Source organism: Dendrobates tinctorius, unplaced genomic scaffold, assembly GCF_039654945.1.
Source record: "Dendrobates tinctorius isolate UK_male_01 unplaced genomic scaffold, ASM3965494v1 ptg000038l, whole genome shotgun sequence".
Taxonomy (NCBI): domain Eukaryota; kingdom Metazoa; phylum Chordata; class Amphibia; order Anura; family Dendrobatidae; genus Dendrobates; species Dendrobates tinctorius.
The window spans coordinates 10,481,956-10,497,500 of NW_027361706.1; the positions used below are offsets into that span (position 1 = coordinate 10,481,956).

Here is a 15,545-nt window from a genome sequence, read left to right on the forward strand (position 1 = left end):
TAGGAGGTCCCTAAGAAATGTAGAGGAAAGGCAAAAAATAAAGAATGTGCTTTATGTAAAAGTCCCGTAGAAGCAGCCTGGAACAAAAAACTATGCCAGGAGTGCATTAACAAGACCATAGCGGAGGAGACACCCTCATTTTCGGATAGTCTGAGGACCATAATTCAGACAGAAGTTTCCAAATCAGTAAGAGCATTACAAGCTGTAGATACAGAGAGGAAAACTAGGAGATCAAGCCCCTCAGGGGTCTCTCAACAAGACTCTACAGGGTCAGAGGACGACTCAAATAAGTCACAGTATTCAGGAAGTAGCTCGGACGGGGAAGATACGTTCCCAGTAGAAACTACGGATGAACTCATTAAAGCAGTTAGATCTACCATGGGGCTAGTAGAAGAGCGGACAAAAAAGACAGCCCAAGATCTCATGTTCAGTGGACTGCAAAAGAAAAAACGTAAGACCTTCCCTGTTAATGAGCAACTAAAAGCACTCATAAAACGCGAATGGGAAAAGCCAGAAAGGAAGTCCCAGATAACGAATTCCCTAAAGAGGAGATACCCCTTTGAGGAAGAGGCATCCTCATCCTGGGATAGAGCCCCCAAAATCGATGTAGCGATATCAAAAGTCGCCAGAAAATCTTCCCTACCCTTTGAGGACCTGGGGTTTCTAAAAGAGCCGCTGGATCGAAAGGCGGATAATTGCCTCAAGGCTGCCTGGGAAACCTCAGCGGGTGCACTAAGGCTAGGTCCCTAAAGATATGGACAGACAACTTGGAAGATCAATTAGAACAAGGAGTTCCCAGAGACACGATTCTGGAATCATTACCGGCTATTAGAGCGGCGGCGGACTTTCTCGCAGATTCGGCCAGACTAGCGTCAAAGTCAGCAGCCTTAACCAATGTAGGACGGCGTGCGGTATGGCTCAAATGCTGGCCGGGAGACACACAGGCAAAACTAAAACTTTGCTCTCTACCATGTGAGGGAAATTTCTTATTCGGTCCAGCACTGGATGAAGTGTTGGAAAAAGCGAGTGACACAAAAAAGAATTTTCCGAAACAACCATTTCAGGCCTTTCGGCGCTCCTTTCAGAGGGGCCGAAAATTTAGAAGGCAACAATTCAAAGACCGTGACAGAAACAATTCTGACAGGCGATACAGAGGAGGGAGAGGCTTCTATTTTAGTAAGCCCCCTAGAGAAGCCAAAAAACCCACCCAGTGACAGTCCCTCTCAGGTAGGGGGAAGGCTCTCTCACTTCCTCCCAGCCTGGGAAAGGATCTCATCCAGCACCTGGATCCGACAGATAGTAGGGTCGGGACTGGAGTTAAAATTCCACCACTGGCCACCACAAAAATTCATTCAGACTCCGGTACAATCATCCCAAGAAAGACAAAAGAGTTTGGAAGGGGAGGTGTTATCACTTATACAAAAACTCGTACTGGAAGAAGTTCCAGAAAAGGAGAAGAAGGAAGGCTTTTACTCCCCCCTTTTTCTGATAAAGAAACCAGACGATTCCTGGAGGACGATTGTAAATCTGAAAGGCCTCAACAAGTATCTAGTAGTCCCATCATTCAAGATGGAGACGATAAGATCTACAGTGAAACTCCTCTTCCCTCGGTGTTATATGTCGGTCCTGGATCTCAAGGACGCTTACTATCATGTCCCGATCCGGCAGCAAGACCGCAAATATCTCAGGGTGGCAGTCCAAATAAACTCTCAGTGGCATCACTTTCAGTACAAGGCTCTGCCCTTTGGGGTAGCAACAGCCCCCCGGGTCTTTACGAAATTAATTGCGGAGGTCACGGCACATCTCAGAGAAAAAGATGCTCTAGTAATACCATATCTGGACGACTTCTTGATAGTGGGGAAAGATTTCGCTCACTGTCAGGAACAAGTCAAGACAGTGATAGAGACTCTTCAGACTCTGGGTTGGCAACTGAACTTCAAAAAATCCAGGTTGGAGCCAACGATGGTCCAGAATTTTTTGGGCCTAACAATAGACTCGGTAATACAGGAGTGTCGCCTCCCAGAGGAAAAAGAAGAGAAAATCAAAAACCTAATCAGAACAACATTAGGAAAGCCAATAATGACTCTGAGGAAAGCCATGTCAGTGCTGGGGTCCCTAACCTCCTGCATACCAGCGGTAAAATGGGCACAATTTCACACAAGGGAACTTCAGTGGTGTGTGTTACAAAGCGATCTGACGCTTCAGGGGCAGTTAGAACAGAAGCTCACCATCCCGGATCCTGTACTCCAGTCGCTAAAATGGTGGTTACAGATAGAGTCCGCTCCGAGGGGAGTACCCTGGACATATGCAGCCTCCAGAGTAGTCACGACAGATGCCAGTCCCTGGGGCTGGGGAGCCCATCTAGACACCCTGTGGCTCCAAGACCCTTGGGCTCAGGAGGAAAAAGATCTATCCTCAAACGAGTGGGAACTGCTAGCCATCGAAAGAGCGCTGGAAGGATTACTGACACACCTGAGAGGACATCATGTGAAAGTCCTATCAGATAATCGTACAGCAGTTGCATACGTGAACCATCAAGGGGGCACCCGTTCTCGGTCATTGATGGAAATAGCAAAAAGAATCCTGACTCTGGCAGAACATCAGTTCCTTTCATTATCGGCCCTGCATATCCGAGGCGCGGACAACCTGAAGGCGGACTTTCTGAGCAGGAACCACTTAAAGCAAGGAGAATGGTGCCTAAAAGAGTCCATTTTTCAGCAAATTGTGCAGAGGTGGGGAAAACCCATAATAGATCTCTTCGCCTCAAAAACCAACAGGAAAGTTCAAAAATTCTGCTCCTTAAGACCAGCAGACATGCCACTGGCGGTAGAAGCCTTCAGAATAAAATGGACATCAGGTCTCCTGTACGCATTCCCTCCGATATGCCTCATTCCATTAGTCCTGAAAAGGATCAGGGAGGACCAAGCCAGAGTAATTATGATAGCTCCCTTTTGGCCAAAAAGGCCGTGGTTCTATTGGCTGAGAGTGATGTCAGTGACAGACCCATGGGTGCTCCCAGAGGATCACGACCTCCTAACACAGGGTCCCTTCAATCATCCTCCGAATTCCAGGCTGCATTTGACAGCCTGGAATTTGAAAGGTCACTGTTAGAGAAGAAGGGGTTTTCAGCAAGATTGATTTCCACTCTAATCAGTAGCAGAAAGCCAGTGACTACAAAAATATATGGGAGGATATGGAGGAAATTTTTGTCCACCTCAGGCCCAATACAGGAGGGGGAAGTGCCTGTGAGGGCAGTGCTAGAATTCCTACAAAAGGGTTTGGACATGGGCTTAGCGGTCAGCACCCTGAAAGTACACGTTTCAGCCCTGGCAGCATTATTCAACTATGACCTGGCAAGCGATAGATGGGTCGCCAGATTTATCCGGGCCTGTGCTAGAGCTAACTCTGTCCCATCTCCTAAACCTCCTCCCTGGGATCTAAATTTAGTCCTATCATCTCTAACGGAAAGTCCGTTTGAACCAATAAACGCGACATCAGATAAAGTGTTAACTTTAAAAACAGCCTTGTTAGTGGCACTCACATCGGCACGTAGGGTTGGGGACTTACACGCACTATCAGCAGATCCACCATACACTCAGGTTATGGATGATAGAGTCGTGTTGAGATTAGATCCAGCATACCTCCCTAAGGTAGTGTCGAAATTCCACAGAGCTCAGGAAATAATCTTGCCATCCTTTTGTCTTAACCCCGGTAACAAAAAGGAAGAGAGATTACATTGCTTAGACGTTAGAAGATGTATCCTACAGTATCTAGAGGTGACAAAACCATGGAGGAAACAGAGGGCCTTATTTGTCTCATTTCAGGGAGCAAGGAAAGGCCTTAAAGCCTCTAAGCAAACTATAGCTAGATGGGTGAGAGAGGCCATCATACTAGCATATAGTAGTGCAGACAGGGCTGTTCCAGAGGGCCTAAAAGCCCACTCCACGAGGGCCATGGCAACATCCTGGGCGGAGAAAGCGGACGCCTCCATCGACCAAATCTGTAAGGCGGCCACTTGGTCCTCTCCATCTACCTTTTTCAGACATTACAGATTAGACCTATCTGCTACCTCTGATCTCACATTTGGGAGAAGAGTGTTACAGGCAGTGATCCCCCCCTAAAAGAGAATACAAATCTCTGTAACTCTCTCGTGGTGCCGTCATGTACCATGGAAAAACACGGGTATTACGTACCTGGTAATGTGTTTTTTCATGAGACATGACGGCACCCTTATATTCCCGCCTATTTGATCACGTCATTAGTTGGGTGTTTTTTGGTAATATTATACACTCCCTTGGTGTTGGAAATTTAGCAGTGTAAAATAGGTATTATTTATGTGTACACTAACCTGCGGAGTTCCTCTCGTGCTCTGTAAAACAACTGATGCGGAGAGAGGAGCCGCCCCTTTTATCTTGAAGGTTTCCTGTCCTCGTGGGGCGGATCCCCTCTCTCGTGGTGCCGTCATGTCTCATGAAAAAACACATTACCAGGTACGTAATACCCGTGTTTCTATGGGATAAGACATCAGATCGCAGATATCAAGGTATCATTTTATTCCGCTTCCTATGACCTGTGTGCCCATAGAGAAGGCTTAGGAGGGATGATCCTACTGGCAGACTCCCTTTAAAGATTCTATTGTGCTCTTAAAGGGTTATTCCCATCTCGATGATTAGTTATTGTCCAGTAGTGCTTTTGAACGCAAGTAATTTCTTGCTGATCAAACTTTGAGCTGTTCTTGAGATAAACACTTTTATTTACAATTTGTTGACTTGAAGACCGACCACCACTGCTGGACAGAAAAAAAACATGCACAGTCCATACAAACTCTTTTCCATCAATCTTTTAAAGGGAACCTGTCACCCCCCAGGCGTTTTTAAGTAAAAGAGCCTCCTTGTGCAGCACTAATGCTGCATTCTGTCAAGGTGGCTCTTTTACTTATCGTCCCTTCCGCCGCAGAAATAATTGCTTTTAAAAGTTGTCACACATAACTGTTTCTTGACCGGGGGGCAGGTCTTTCCCCCTCTGACACAGACGCCTCACATCCTTCACTCATTTCTTCCTGCCTTGTTTGGTCCGCCTCCTCATCTTTCTTTTGAAATCCTGGCGCCTGCGCTTCAGTATATACTCTGGAGCATGCGCAGTTAGCGCTGCCCGTTCTGTCTGATCACATCCTGGCCTTGCTATCGTGCCTGCGTGGACGCGCAGCCATAGATCCCGCCCCGCAGTCGCTTATGATTTATTCACTCTGCGGGACTGGGAATCTTGAGCATGCGCAGTAGTTCTCTGCTAGACAGCAAGCGGAGGTTGATTCCTGGGCAATGAACTGTAAACAAAAGAAAGTTAAGAATGGCTACACATTTTAATAAGCAGTACATTGCAAAAGTGCTTGTATTTATCTATGAAGATGGGAATATTTCCCTCACTTGTCATGTACTTGATATTTCTACATGAGTGTCGAGTAACTGGGCACAACATTTGTTTTGGATAGTTGTATTGCTTGTAAGGACAGTGTAAACAGGGAACTTAAGGATTATGCCATGTGGATTTTGGGAATGAAGTTAGCAATTGTGGCATTGAACAATAGTAAATGAAACTTGTGTGAACGTTGCGTGATTAATATGAACCAAACCTGCACTTTTTTTCCAATGTTTTCTTGATCCTCTGCAATGCTCTGTACTTCCTTTAGTAGAATGTGAACACCGCAGCCAGTCACTGACCGCAGCCAGCCAGTCACTGACCGCAGCCATGACAATGAGCCAGTGGTTAACCTGCCAAAGTTACATTTCCATCTGGACTGAGCAGTAAGTACAGGATCCTATCTCTGTGAATCTTCTTCATTCTGGATGGAAATGTGACTGCTACAGCCAATCACTGGCTACAGCAGTGTGATGCATTGGTCACCGTTGTGGCTAGTGATTTGGTTGCAGTGTTAATATTTCAGATTTGGAAGTTCAGAGGCTGGCGAGTGACTTCAGCAACATTGGTATCGGAGTGATGGGCTATCGATTAGGAGAATATATATATATTTTTTTATTTTCTTTAACCACTGTTGGACAATTCTTTTAAGACCTTTACTTTTTGAAGGACACAGAAAAATAATAAACTGTTTTATTCTGCATTCTGGATCTCTGTGCTTACAAGTGACTTATTTCACCATTTCAGTAACAAGGACATGCAGTAATTATTTCACTTCTGCGTTGGTAGGATTGGGTTATTTTAAATCTTAAAAAATATCAGGCAATATAATTGAAAGCAATTTTCTGAAAAGGACATCAAATCCAAATTATATATATATATATATATATATATATATATAATATATATAGTAAGGTAGTGCTGTCATTCAAGGTTGGGGACACTCGCTTGGCAGCCAAATAATCACGTCCGGCACAGGTTTTCCATAAAACAATAACAATCCATGCGCGTCAACATAAAGTTCATATAATTAGCATAGCGTTCATGACAGAGCTTCACTCTTATCCCTGTGGTCACACAGGCTTTGCTTCATCCAGCCAACAGGCTATACAGTCTGTTAGTAACACTCCCGTGTCCGGGTTACCTCATAGTTGCTTCACCACGTTGCAGGCGTCCATTCCCTCTCCCTGGGAACTCTCAGACACGTGCAGCCATTATGCACACAGGCACTCAGGAAGGCTTACACATCCTCCAGCGAGACCTTCCAAACGGACCAACCGGGTCCCAGCATTCACTCCATGTGACCTACCCTGGCCACCTTATATGGTCCGTAGCCACGCCCACCGGGTCACATGGCTATGACCTCATCACAGGTCCTTCACACTCAGTCTTTTACTACCAGCGTTTTCAGACACACCCCTGGGTGAATTTGTAGGTAGCTGGTCTCTCCAGCTACCTAAAGACTTCCCTAAGACATTGACACAGAACCTCAGCAGTATCACTGCTGATCAACACATACATAAGTCTTCATCTCAAGGTCACCCACCTTGAGATGCATTACGATCATTCAGCATCCTACTCCTATCAGGACACTGGAAATGTTTATACGCTACGCCTGTCCTGGACCACCCACACAGCGCCCCCTAGCGGACACAGTGGTTACTACACCACTAATATATATCACAAGAATATACAGTCATATGTAAAAGTTTGGGCACCCCTATTAATGTTAACCTTTTTTCTTTATAACAATTTTGGTTTTTGCAACAGGTATTTCAGTTTCATATATCTAATAACTGATGGACTCAGTTATATTTCTGGATTCAATGAGGTTTATTGTACTAACAGAAAATGTGCAATCTGCATTTAAACAAAATTTCACCGGTGCAAAAGTATGGGCACCCTTATCATTTTCTTGATTTGAACACTCCTAACTACTTTTTACTGACTTCCTGAAGCACTAAATTGGTTTTGTAACCTCATTGAGCTTTGATCTTCATAGCCAGGTGTATCAAATCATGAGAAAAGGTATTTAAAGTGGCCACTTGCAAGTAGTTCTCCTATTTGATTCTCCTATGAAGAGTGGCATCATGGGCTCCTCAAAACAACTCTCAAATGATCTGAAAACAAAGATTATTCAACATAGCTTTTCAGGGGAAGGATACAAAAAGTTGTCTCAGAGATTTAACCTGTCAGTTTCCACTGTGAGGAACATAGTAAGGAAATGGAAGAACACAGGTACAGCTCTTGTTAAGCCCAGAAGTGGCAGGCCAATAAAAATATCAGAAAGGCAGAGAAGAAGAATGGTGAGAGCAGTCAAGGACAATCCACAGACCACCTCCAAAGACCTGCAGCATCATCTTGCTGCAGATGGTGTCACTGTGCATCGGTCAACAATACAGCGCACTTTGCACAAGGAGAAGCTGTATGGGAGAGTCATGCGAAAGAAGCCGTTTCTGCAAGCACGCCACAAACAGAGTCGTCTGAGGTATGCAAAAGCACATTTGGACAAGCCAGTTACATTTTGGAAGAAGGTCCTGTGGACTGATGAAACAAAGATTGAGTTGTTTGGTCATACAAAAAGGCGTTATGCATGCGCTGTATTGTTGACCGATGCACAGTGACACCATCTGCAGCAAGATGATGCTGCAGGTCTTTGGAGGTGGTCTGTGGATTGTCCTTGACTGTTCTCACCATTCTTCTTCTCTGCCTTTCTGATATTTTTCTTGGCCTGCCACTTCTGGGCTTAACAAGAACTGTACCTGTGTTCTTCCATTTCCTTACTATGTTCCTCACAGTGGAAACTGACAGGTTAAATCTCTGAGACAACTTTTTGTATCCTTCCCCTGAAAAGCTATGTTGAATAATCTTTTGTTTTCAGATCATTTGAGAGTTGTTTTGAGGAGCCCATGATGCCACTCTTCATAGGAGAATCAAATAGGAGAACTACTTGCAAGTGGCCACTTTAAATACCTTTTCTCATGATTTGATACACTTGGCTATGAAGTTCAAAGCTCAATGAGGTTACAAAACCAATTTAGCGCTTCAGGAAGTCAGTAAAAAGTAGTTAGGAGTGTTCAAATCAAGAAAATGATAAGGGTGCCCATACTTTTGCACCGGTCAAATTTTGTTTAAATGCAGATTGCACATTTTCTGTTAGTACAATAAACCTCATTTGAATCCAGAAATATAACTGAGTCCATCAGTTATTAGATATATGAAACTGAAATACCTGTTGCAAAAACCAAAATTGTTATAAAGAAAAAAGGTTAACATTAATAGGGGTGCCCAAACTTTTACATATGACTGTGTGTGTATATATATATATATATATATATATATATATATATATATATATATATATATATAATCTGTGCTTACTAGTACTGGTTACCAATATAATAATTTAAAAATAAGTAGCAATCATCCCACTCAATATACAAATGGTAGACCCAAAGAGGGCCTATATAGAAGTCCTACATGACCATGATTGGTGCTTACTGTACCCAATGGCCAGAGACAACATAAATTTCCAAGATCCTGTAAGTTCTACTCATTACAAATCCAAGACTTATAACTTAAAACCAAGAAGGATAAAATATGCCACTGACCTCCCATTGCCATACGTCATATGTCGGCACTATGTTGGGTGGCTAGTCGCGGCAGGTTCTGGTGCCCGAAAAATTCCTTTCAGATGAGTGAAATGTTTCCGGTTACAAGGCTGCAGCGAAATGACTGCTCGTAAGGCATTGACTATTGTTAAAAAATAATTAAAAAGTGAATATTAGATTAAATATAACTATTTCCATTTCATTTTATTGCCTCTTTCCCAAACGGAGTTCTATATTCTAGGGGCCGTTATTTGTTGCATTGATTATGTTGAGTTTCTCCATCCTCCCGCATCGCTCCGTAGAGTTTTGCCGGACGCGACGTTACTTTATTGCTGCCTGTTCTCTTATAATTAACGATCTCCCTTGATTTAATCGTTCACTGAAGGTGCTTAAACCGGATCAATGTAGCACATTAATAGCAATATAAAAATCCTAGAAGATTGGATTTATTCTTTTGATATTCATTACTCTGGTAAATTGGAAATCCTTAATATTTTATATTTCTTTTTTTTTTTTTAAATAGAAACAACTGTCGTTACCTCCAGAAAGCAGCGTGATGAGCAGCAACCTCTTGTTCCTTGAGAAGGGGAAGACATGGCACAAAATGTGGGCGTATGTCCCAAAAAGTGATCCCCTTGTTCTGTATCTTCAGGTTTGCAGTCAGGTAAAAATGAATTTAATTATTTCATAGTTGTTGATCACATTGGGGGGCAATTTGTCAACGCTGTGCCCCTAATAGTAGATCGTGAACTTTGCAGGTACAGGACACTTTGATGCCTAGGTCGGCATTTTATAGCAATTTCAGGACATGAATAAAGTCTGCCTTGTCTTCATCCACCACTAGAGGGAGCTCACTGTACACTGTGTAGACAATTTCATAAATTGACTTGTAGCAAGCTTGGAAACTCCATTTACAGATAACGCAGATTTTACCATTCACTCTGTCTGTGCTGGGGATTTGGAGCTCTACTGCAATAGAGTGGATCTCCAACTGCTATGAGCATGCAGTAAAATATGAGTCAACACAGATTATTAGACATATTTAGAATAATAATGAATGGAAGAGGGAGGGGGTAGGATTCTGCAGAGAAGATTTGCCCTCTGCTTACAGTAGCTCCTTTCCACAGCCGGCATGTGAGAAATCTTGGCATGTTTGTCGAATGTAAATGTATATGTGTGTGCATGCGTGTAAAATTATACATATATACTAGCTGAAGAGCCTGGCGTTGCCCGGGCATAGTAACTAACTGTGGTTAGTTGTGAGCCCCTGTCCCTTACAGTGTATTGCGAAATACTGACCAAATAGTGAAGATGTGAATATGGCCTTATACACGGCCTCCGACTGCAGCGCCTCACTCTTCTTTGTACATAGCCTCATACTGCAGCAGCACCTCATTCTCTCGCTTTCCCATCACGCCTCTCACTTTCCCCTCACCTCACAGCCTCCACCTGTAGTGCCTCACTGTTGTCTATACACAGCTTCATACTGCAGCAGCACCTCACTTCTGTCATTTTCTCATCACGCCTCTAGGTGAAGACCATTAAAGTTTTGTCACAGTTTGTGAACATATAATCAGTTATACTTGGAAATAAAGATGTGGTTACACAAATAGTCCACTTGATAGCAGCTGAGAGCTAGAGATTGCTTGATGCGCGCGTGCACACACACACTCAGAGATAGCTTTATAAATATAGATTATTTATATCTATATCTCTAGATATATGCATACACATATACAGTGTGTGTGTATATATATGTGTGTCTATATATACAGTGCCTTGAAAAAATATTCAGCCCCCTGGAACTTTTCAACCTTTTCCCACATATCATGCTTCAAACATAAAGATACCAAATGTAAATTTTTAGTGAAGAATCAACAACAAGTGGGACACAATTGTGAAGTTGAATGCAATTTATTGGTTATTTTAAATTTTTGTGTAAAGTCAAAAACTGAAAAGTGGGGCGTGCAATATTATTCGGCCCCTTTGCTTTCAGTGCAGCAAACTCACTCCAGAAGTTCATTGTGGATCTCTGAATGATCCAATGTTGTCCTATATGACTAATGATGATAAATATAATCCACCTGTGTGTAATCAAGTCTCCGTATAAATGCACCTGCTCTGTGATAGTCTCAGGGTTCTGTTTGATGCACAGAGAGCATCATGAAGACCAAGGAACACAACAGGCAGGTCCGTGATACTGTTGTGGAGAAGTTAAAAGCCGGATTTGGATACAAAATGATTTCCAAAACTTTAAACATCCCAAGGAGCACTGTGCAAGCAATCATATTGAAATGGACGGAGTATCATACCACTGCAAATCTACCAAGACCCAGCCGTCCCTCCAAACTTTCATCTCAAACCAGGAGAAGACTGATCAGAGATATAGCCAAGAGGCCCATGATCACTCTGGATGAACTGCAGAGATCTAAAGCTGAGGTGGGACAGTCTGTCCATAGGACAACAATCAGTCATACACTGCACAAATCTGGTCTTTATGGAAGAGTGGCAAGAAGACAGTCCCTTCTCAAAGATATCCATAAAAAGTGTTGTTTAAAGTTTGCAACAAGCCACCTGGGAGACACACCAAACATGTGAAAGAAAGTGCTCTGGTCAGATGAAACCAAAATCAAACTTTCCAGGACGTCCACCTGACAGCACCATGGAGGACGTCCTCCTCCTCCTTACAGGGACAGGAAACACACGAGAGGTTAAAGGTCACGTCCCACCCCCTCTTCCTCAGTGTTTTTTCCTGTCCCTGCACGGAGGGACACACGAGAAGCTACCGGAGGGGCTCAGGGGATCGTACGGCCAGTCCAAGCCTTCCCCTGTCAAGAGGTCCCGGGGCCGAAACTCTCCAGGGGGGAGTCCCTCTGCCCCAAAGGCCAGGAGCAGGACGACGCTCCTGGAGGGAACCGTTCCTCCCTATGGGAGGCTCTCGGCTCCAAGGACTCACCGCATGGCAGGTGATGGTCGGCTCCCCGCAGGCTGCAGGCGAGGCGGGCACCGACGGGCGACCGGCGCAGCGGCACTGGGAGGCAGGAACGAGGCCCCCGCAGTCCGCCACTGCAGGCAAAGTGGCCGAAGCGGCAGTCTGACGCTGACAGATGGGGGTCGGCTCCCCACGGCGCAGGACAGAGGAGGCCGCCATAGTCGCGCGCAGAACAGGAAGTGGGGGAGGCGGCCTAGCGCGAGAGGCCGCGCGTCACATCCGGTGACGTCAGACGCCGCCCCCTGAATCCTGGCGCGCGCTTCTGACAGCCACTGAGCGCTCGCCCCTGAAGGCCAGACAGCGCTCGCTATCGAGACTCGCCACTGAACCACAGACCGCTCGCCTGGGGGGTCCACATCGCGTGCTCCTAAGGCAGAGCGCGCTTCTGGAGAACCAGGGAGAAAGCTTCGGTGACTGCGCCAGGATGGAAGGGGTCGCTCCAGCAGGTGGAGGGGTAAGTGCGCATAGCGCAGACCACCCTCCCCCGCCCATTACCCCAACCCAGATCTGAATAGGTGCCCCTTCTGTATTATTAGGAGAGGGGAGCCCCGACAGAATCCCCCTCGGGGACGAAGGACCCGGCAAAGGCCACCTCCAAATCGGTCAAGTGCCCAGTATGCAGGGTAAAGCTGCCAGACGCATATAACAAGACCCTATGCGGACCCTGTACCTCAAGGGTCGTAGGCGAGGAACAGCCATCCCTCCTAGCCGAAATGAGATCGCTGATAAGGGAGGAAGTTCGGGCCTCTACATCCAGCCTCGCACGGCGTCAGTCTCCCAGCCCAGGGCCGAGTCGCAAACGTCCAAGGTGGGAAGCGGACCCAGAGTCGGAAGAAAGCCCTAGTGAGGAGTCCGAATTCCGGGATTCGGATCAGGGAGAAGAAGGCGAGATCCGGGGGGATAGACAGGATCAGAGCAGGAAATACCTATTCAGACTGGAGGACACAGACGGGTTGGTCCAAGCAGTCAGAGATACTATGCAGATAGAGGAGGTCCCTAAACCACAGTCCAGACAGGACTTAATGTTCGGAGGACTGGTGGCCCGGAGACAGGTAGTGTTCCCTGTAAGTGAACACATCAAAACGATGGTCCAGGAGGAGTGGAAGGAGGCAGAGCGTCGACTGACACTCTCCCGAGACTTTAGAAGCAGACTGCCTTTTGATCCTGAGGAAACCCGGGCATGGGAGGAAATTCCTAAAATAGACGTCCCAGTCGCTAAAGTTACCAAAAAGACGGCTATCCCATTCGAGGACTCATCAGGTCTTCGAGACCCGATGGATAGGAAAGCAGATGTCTTACTAAAAAGAGCGTGGGAGACGTCGGCGGCTCTTATTAGGGCCAACATAGCAGCCACCTCGGTGGCCAGATCTATGTTTTTGTGGATGGGGCAGTTGGAAGAGCATCTAACCAACAAGACCCCTAGATCAGACATCCTAGCATCCCTTCCGCTCATGAAATCGGCTACGGCGTTCCTATCCGATACATCGGCCGAATCGGTAAGATTTGCAGCCAGAAACAGCTCCCTCTCCAACGCGGCCTGAAGAGCAGTCTGGCTCAAATCCTGGTCAGGGGACAACGCTTCAAAAACTAAGTTATGCGCCATCCCCTTCTCGGGCCTGAGGGTATTCGGGCCAGCCCTAGATAACATTCTAGAGTCGGTGTCCGATAAAAAGAAGGGATTCCCGGAGGAAAAACCCAGGCGGCCCCAGCCCTTTCGGAGAGGCCCCTTTCCTAGGAGGCAGACCGAGTTCAGGGGTCGGGCAAGGTCCAGAAGAGGCTCCTATAAAGGCTCCTTCAGCCAGACCGGAAGGGACAGAGGTCCCCCATTCTCATCAACCTCTAGATCAGGGAGGCAATGACGCCATAGGCATTGGGGGGAGACTTCGCCACTTCGCAACAAACTGGTCCCGAGTTACCCACAATCAGTGGGTTCTCAAAACCATCGCGAAAGGCTACAACATAGAACTTTATTCGCCTCCCCCCGAAAGATATATTACCCCCACCGTCGTCCTGGAAGACTCCGCAATGTGGACGGATCTTCAGGACATGGTAAAATCAAAGGTCATAGTACCAGTTCCCCCGTCAGAAAGAGGGAAAGGGCACTATTCGTCCCTGTTCTCGATCACAAAGCCGTCCGGCGAGGCCCGTACCATCATAAACCTGAAACCACTGAATGCCTGGGTCAGGTACAAGAGATTCCGGATGGAATCGGTCCGATCCGCAACCCTGCTGATAGATCGGGACGCCGTCATGTGCACCCTAGACCTAAAGAAGGCCTACTACCAGGTCCCTATCCATCCTTCATCCCAGAGGCTGCTAAGGTTTGCGGTCAGTTTACCAGCCCGGACCTGCCACTTCCAGTTTCAGTGTCTTCCATTCGGGTTGGCCTCCGCTCCCAGAATCTTTACAAAGCTGGTGGGAGAAGTAGTGGCCTACCTGAGAGATCAGGGTATTGTGATCATACCCTATCTAGACGACTTCCTACTGGTGGCAAGATCCAGGGAAGCGCTTGTTCGCGACAGAAACCGAGCGACTACGGTAATGGAGTTCCTTGGATGGGTGATCAATTGGGAGAAGTCGAACATCAGGCCAGAAACCAGGAAAATATTTCTCGGGGTCCTCCTAGACTCAACCGACAGAATATCCTGGCTACCCGAACAGAAGCAGAAGATTATTCAGACCAGAACCAGAAACCTGCTGAGACGTCAGTGCTCCATAAGAGAGGCGATGGAGGTCCTGGGCCTCATGACGGCCTGCATCCAGTGCGTCCGATGGGCACAATTCCACTCAAGATCACTGCAGAAAGAGATCCTTGCGAGGTGGGACAGAAGTCAGGCCTCGCTAGACAGACCCCTAAGGCTGCCAGAACAAGTAAGAGAGTCCCTTCGGTGGTGGACACGGTCCAGAAACCTTCAGGTGGGCGTACTTTGGACAGCCTCTCCATACGTGGTAGTCACCACGGACGCCAGTGTGTGGGGCTGGGGAGCCCACATAGAAGGGAGAATCTTCCAGGGGAAATGGCCAGTAGACATCAAGACCAGATCCTCCAATTTCAGAGAACTCTACGCGGTCTGGGAAGCGCTACGGCGGAACCGGTCGATACTAGTGAATCGTCACGTCCGTATTCTATCCGACAATATGACGACAGTGGCATTCCTGAAGCACCAGGGAGGGCCCAGACATCAACCACTACAGGACCTAGCGGAAAAAATATTCGCTTGGGCAGAAAGAACAGTCCAATCAGTGACCGCGGTACACCTAGAGGGTTCCCAAAACGAAGTAGCAGACTACTTGAGCAGACAACGGATCCGCTCGACGGAATGGGAACTGAACGAAGAGATCTTCAACCATCTCTGTCAGCGTTGGGGGACCCCCAGCATAGATCTCTTCGCAAGCCGAAAGAATTCAAAAGTCCCCAGGTTCTATTCCCTGAATCCGACGGACCACCCAGAGGGTGTGGATGCCCTGAGTCAGACCTGGGGAGAATCCCTCTCCTACGCATTCCCGCCACTGGCCCTCATACCGGC

General features: G+C 46.6%; 1 protein-coding gene across 2 annotated transcripts in view; it reads left to right on the top strand.

Moving 5' to 3' along the window:
- The window catches only part of FGD3 (FYVE, RhoGEF and PH domain containing 3), a 325,835-nt gene that overhangs the window by 300,379 nt on the left and 9,911 nt on the right, over nt 1–15,545 (top strand). For both annotated transcript variants that reach the window (XM_073574191.1, XM_073574190.1), the window contains exon 19: nt 9,550–9,690. In XM_073574191.1, coding sequence (XP_073430292.1) covers nt 9,550–9,690 — 141 coding nt within the window. The remainder of the gene's footprint in view (nt 1–9,549; nt 9,691–15,545) is intronic.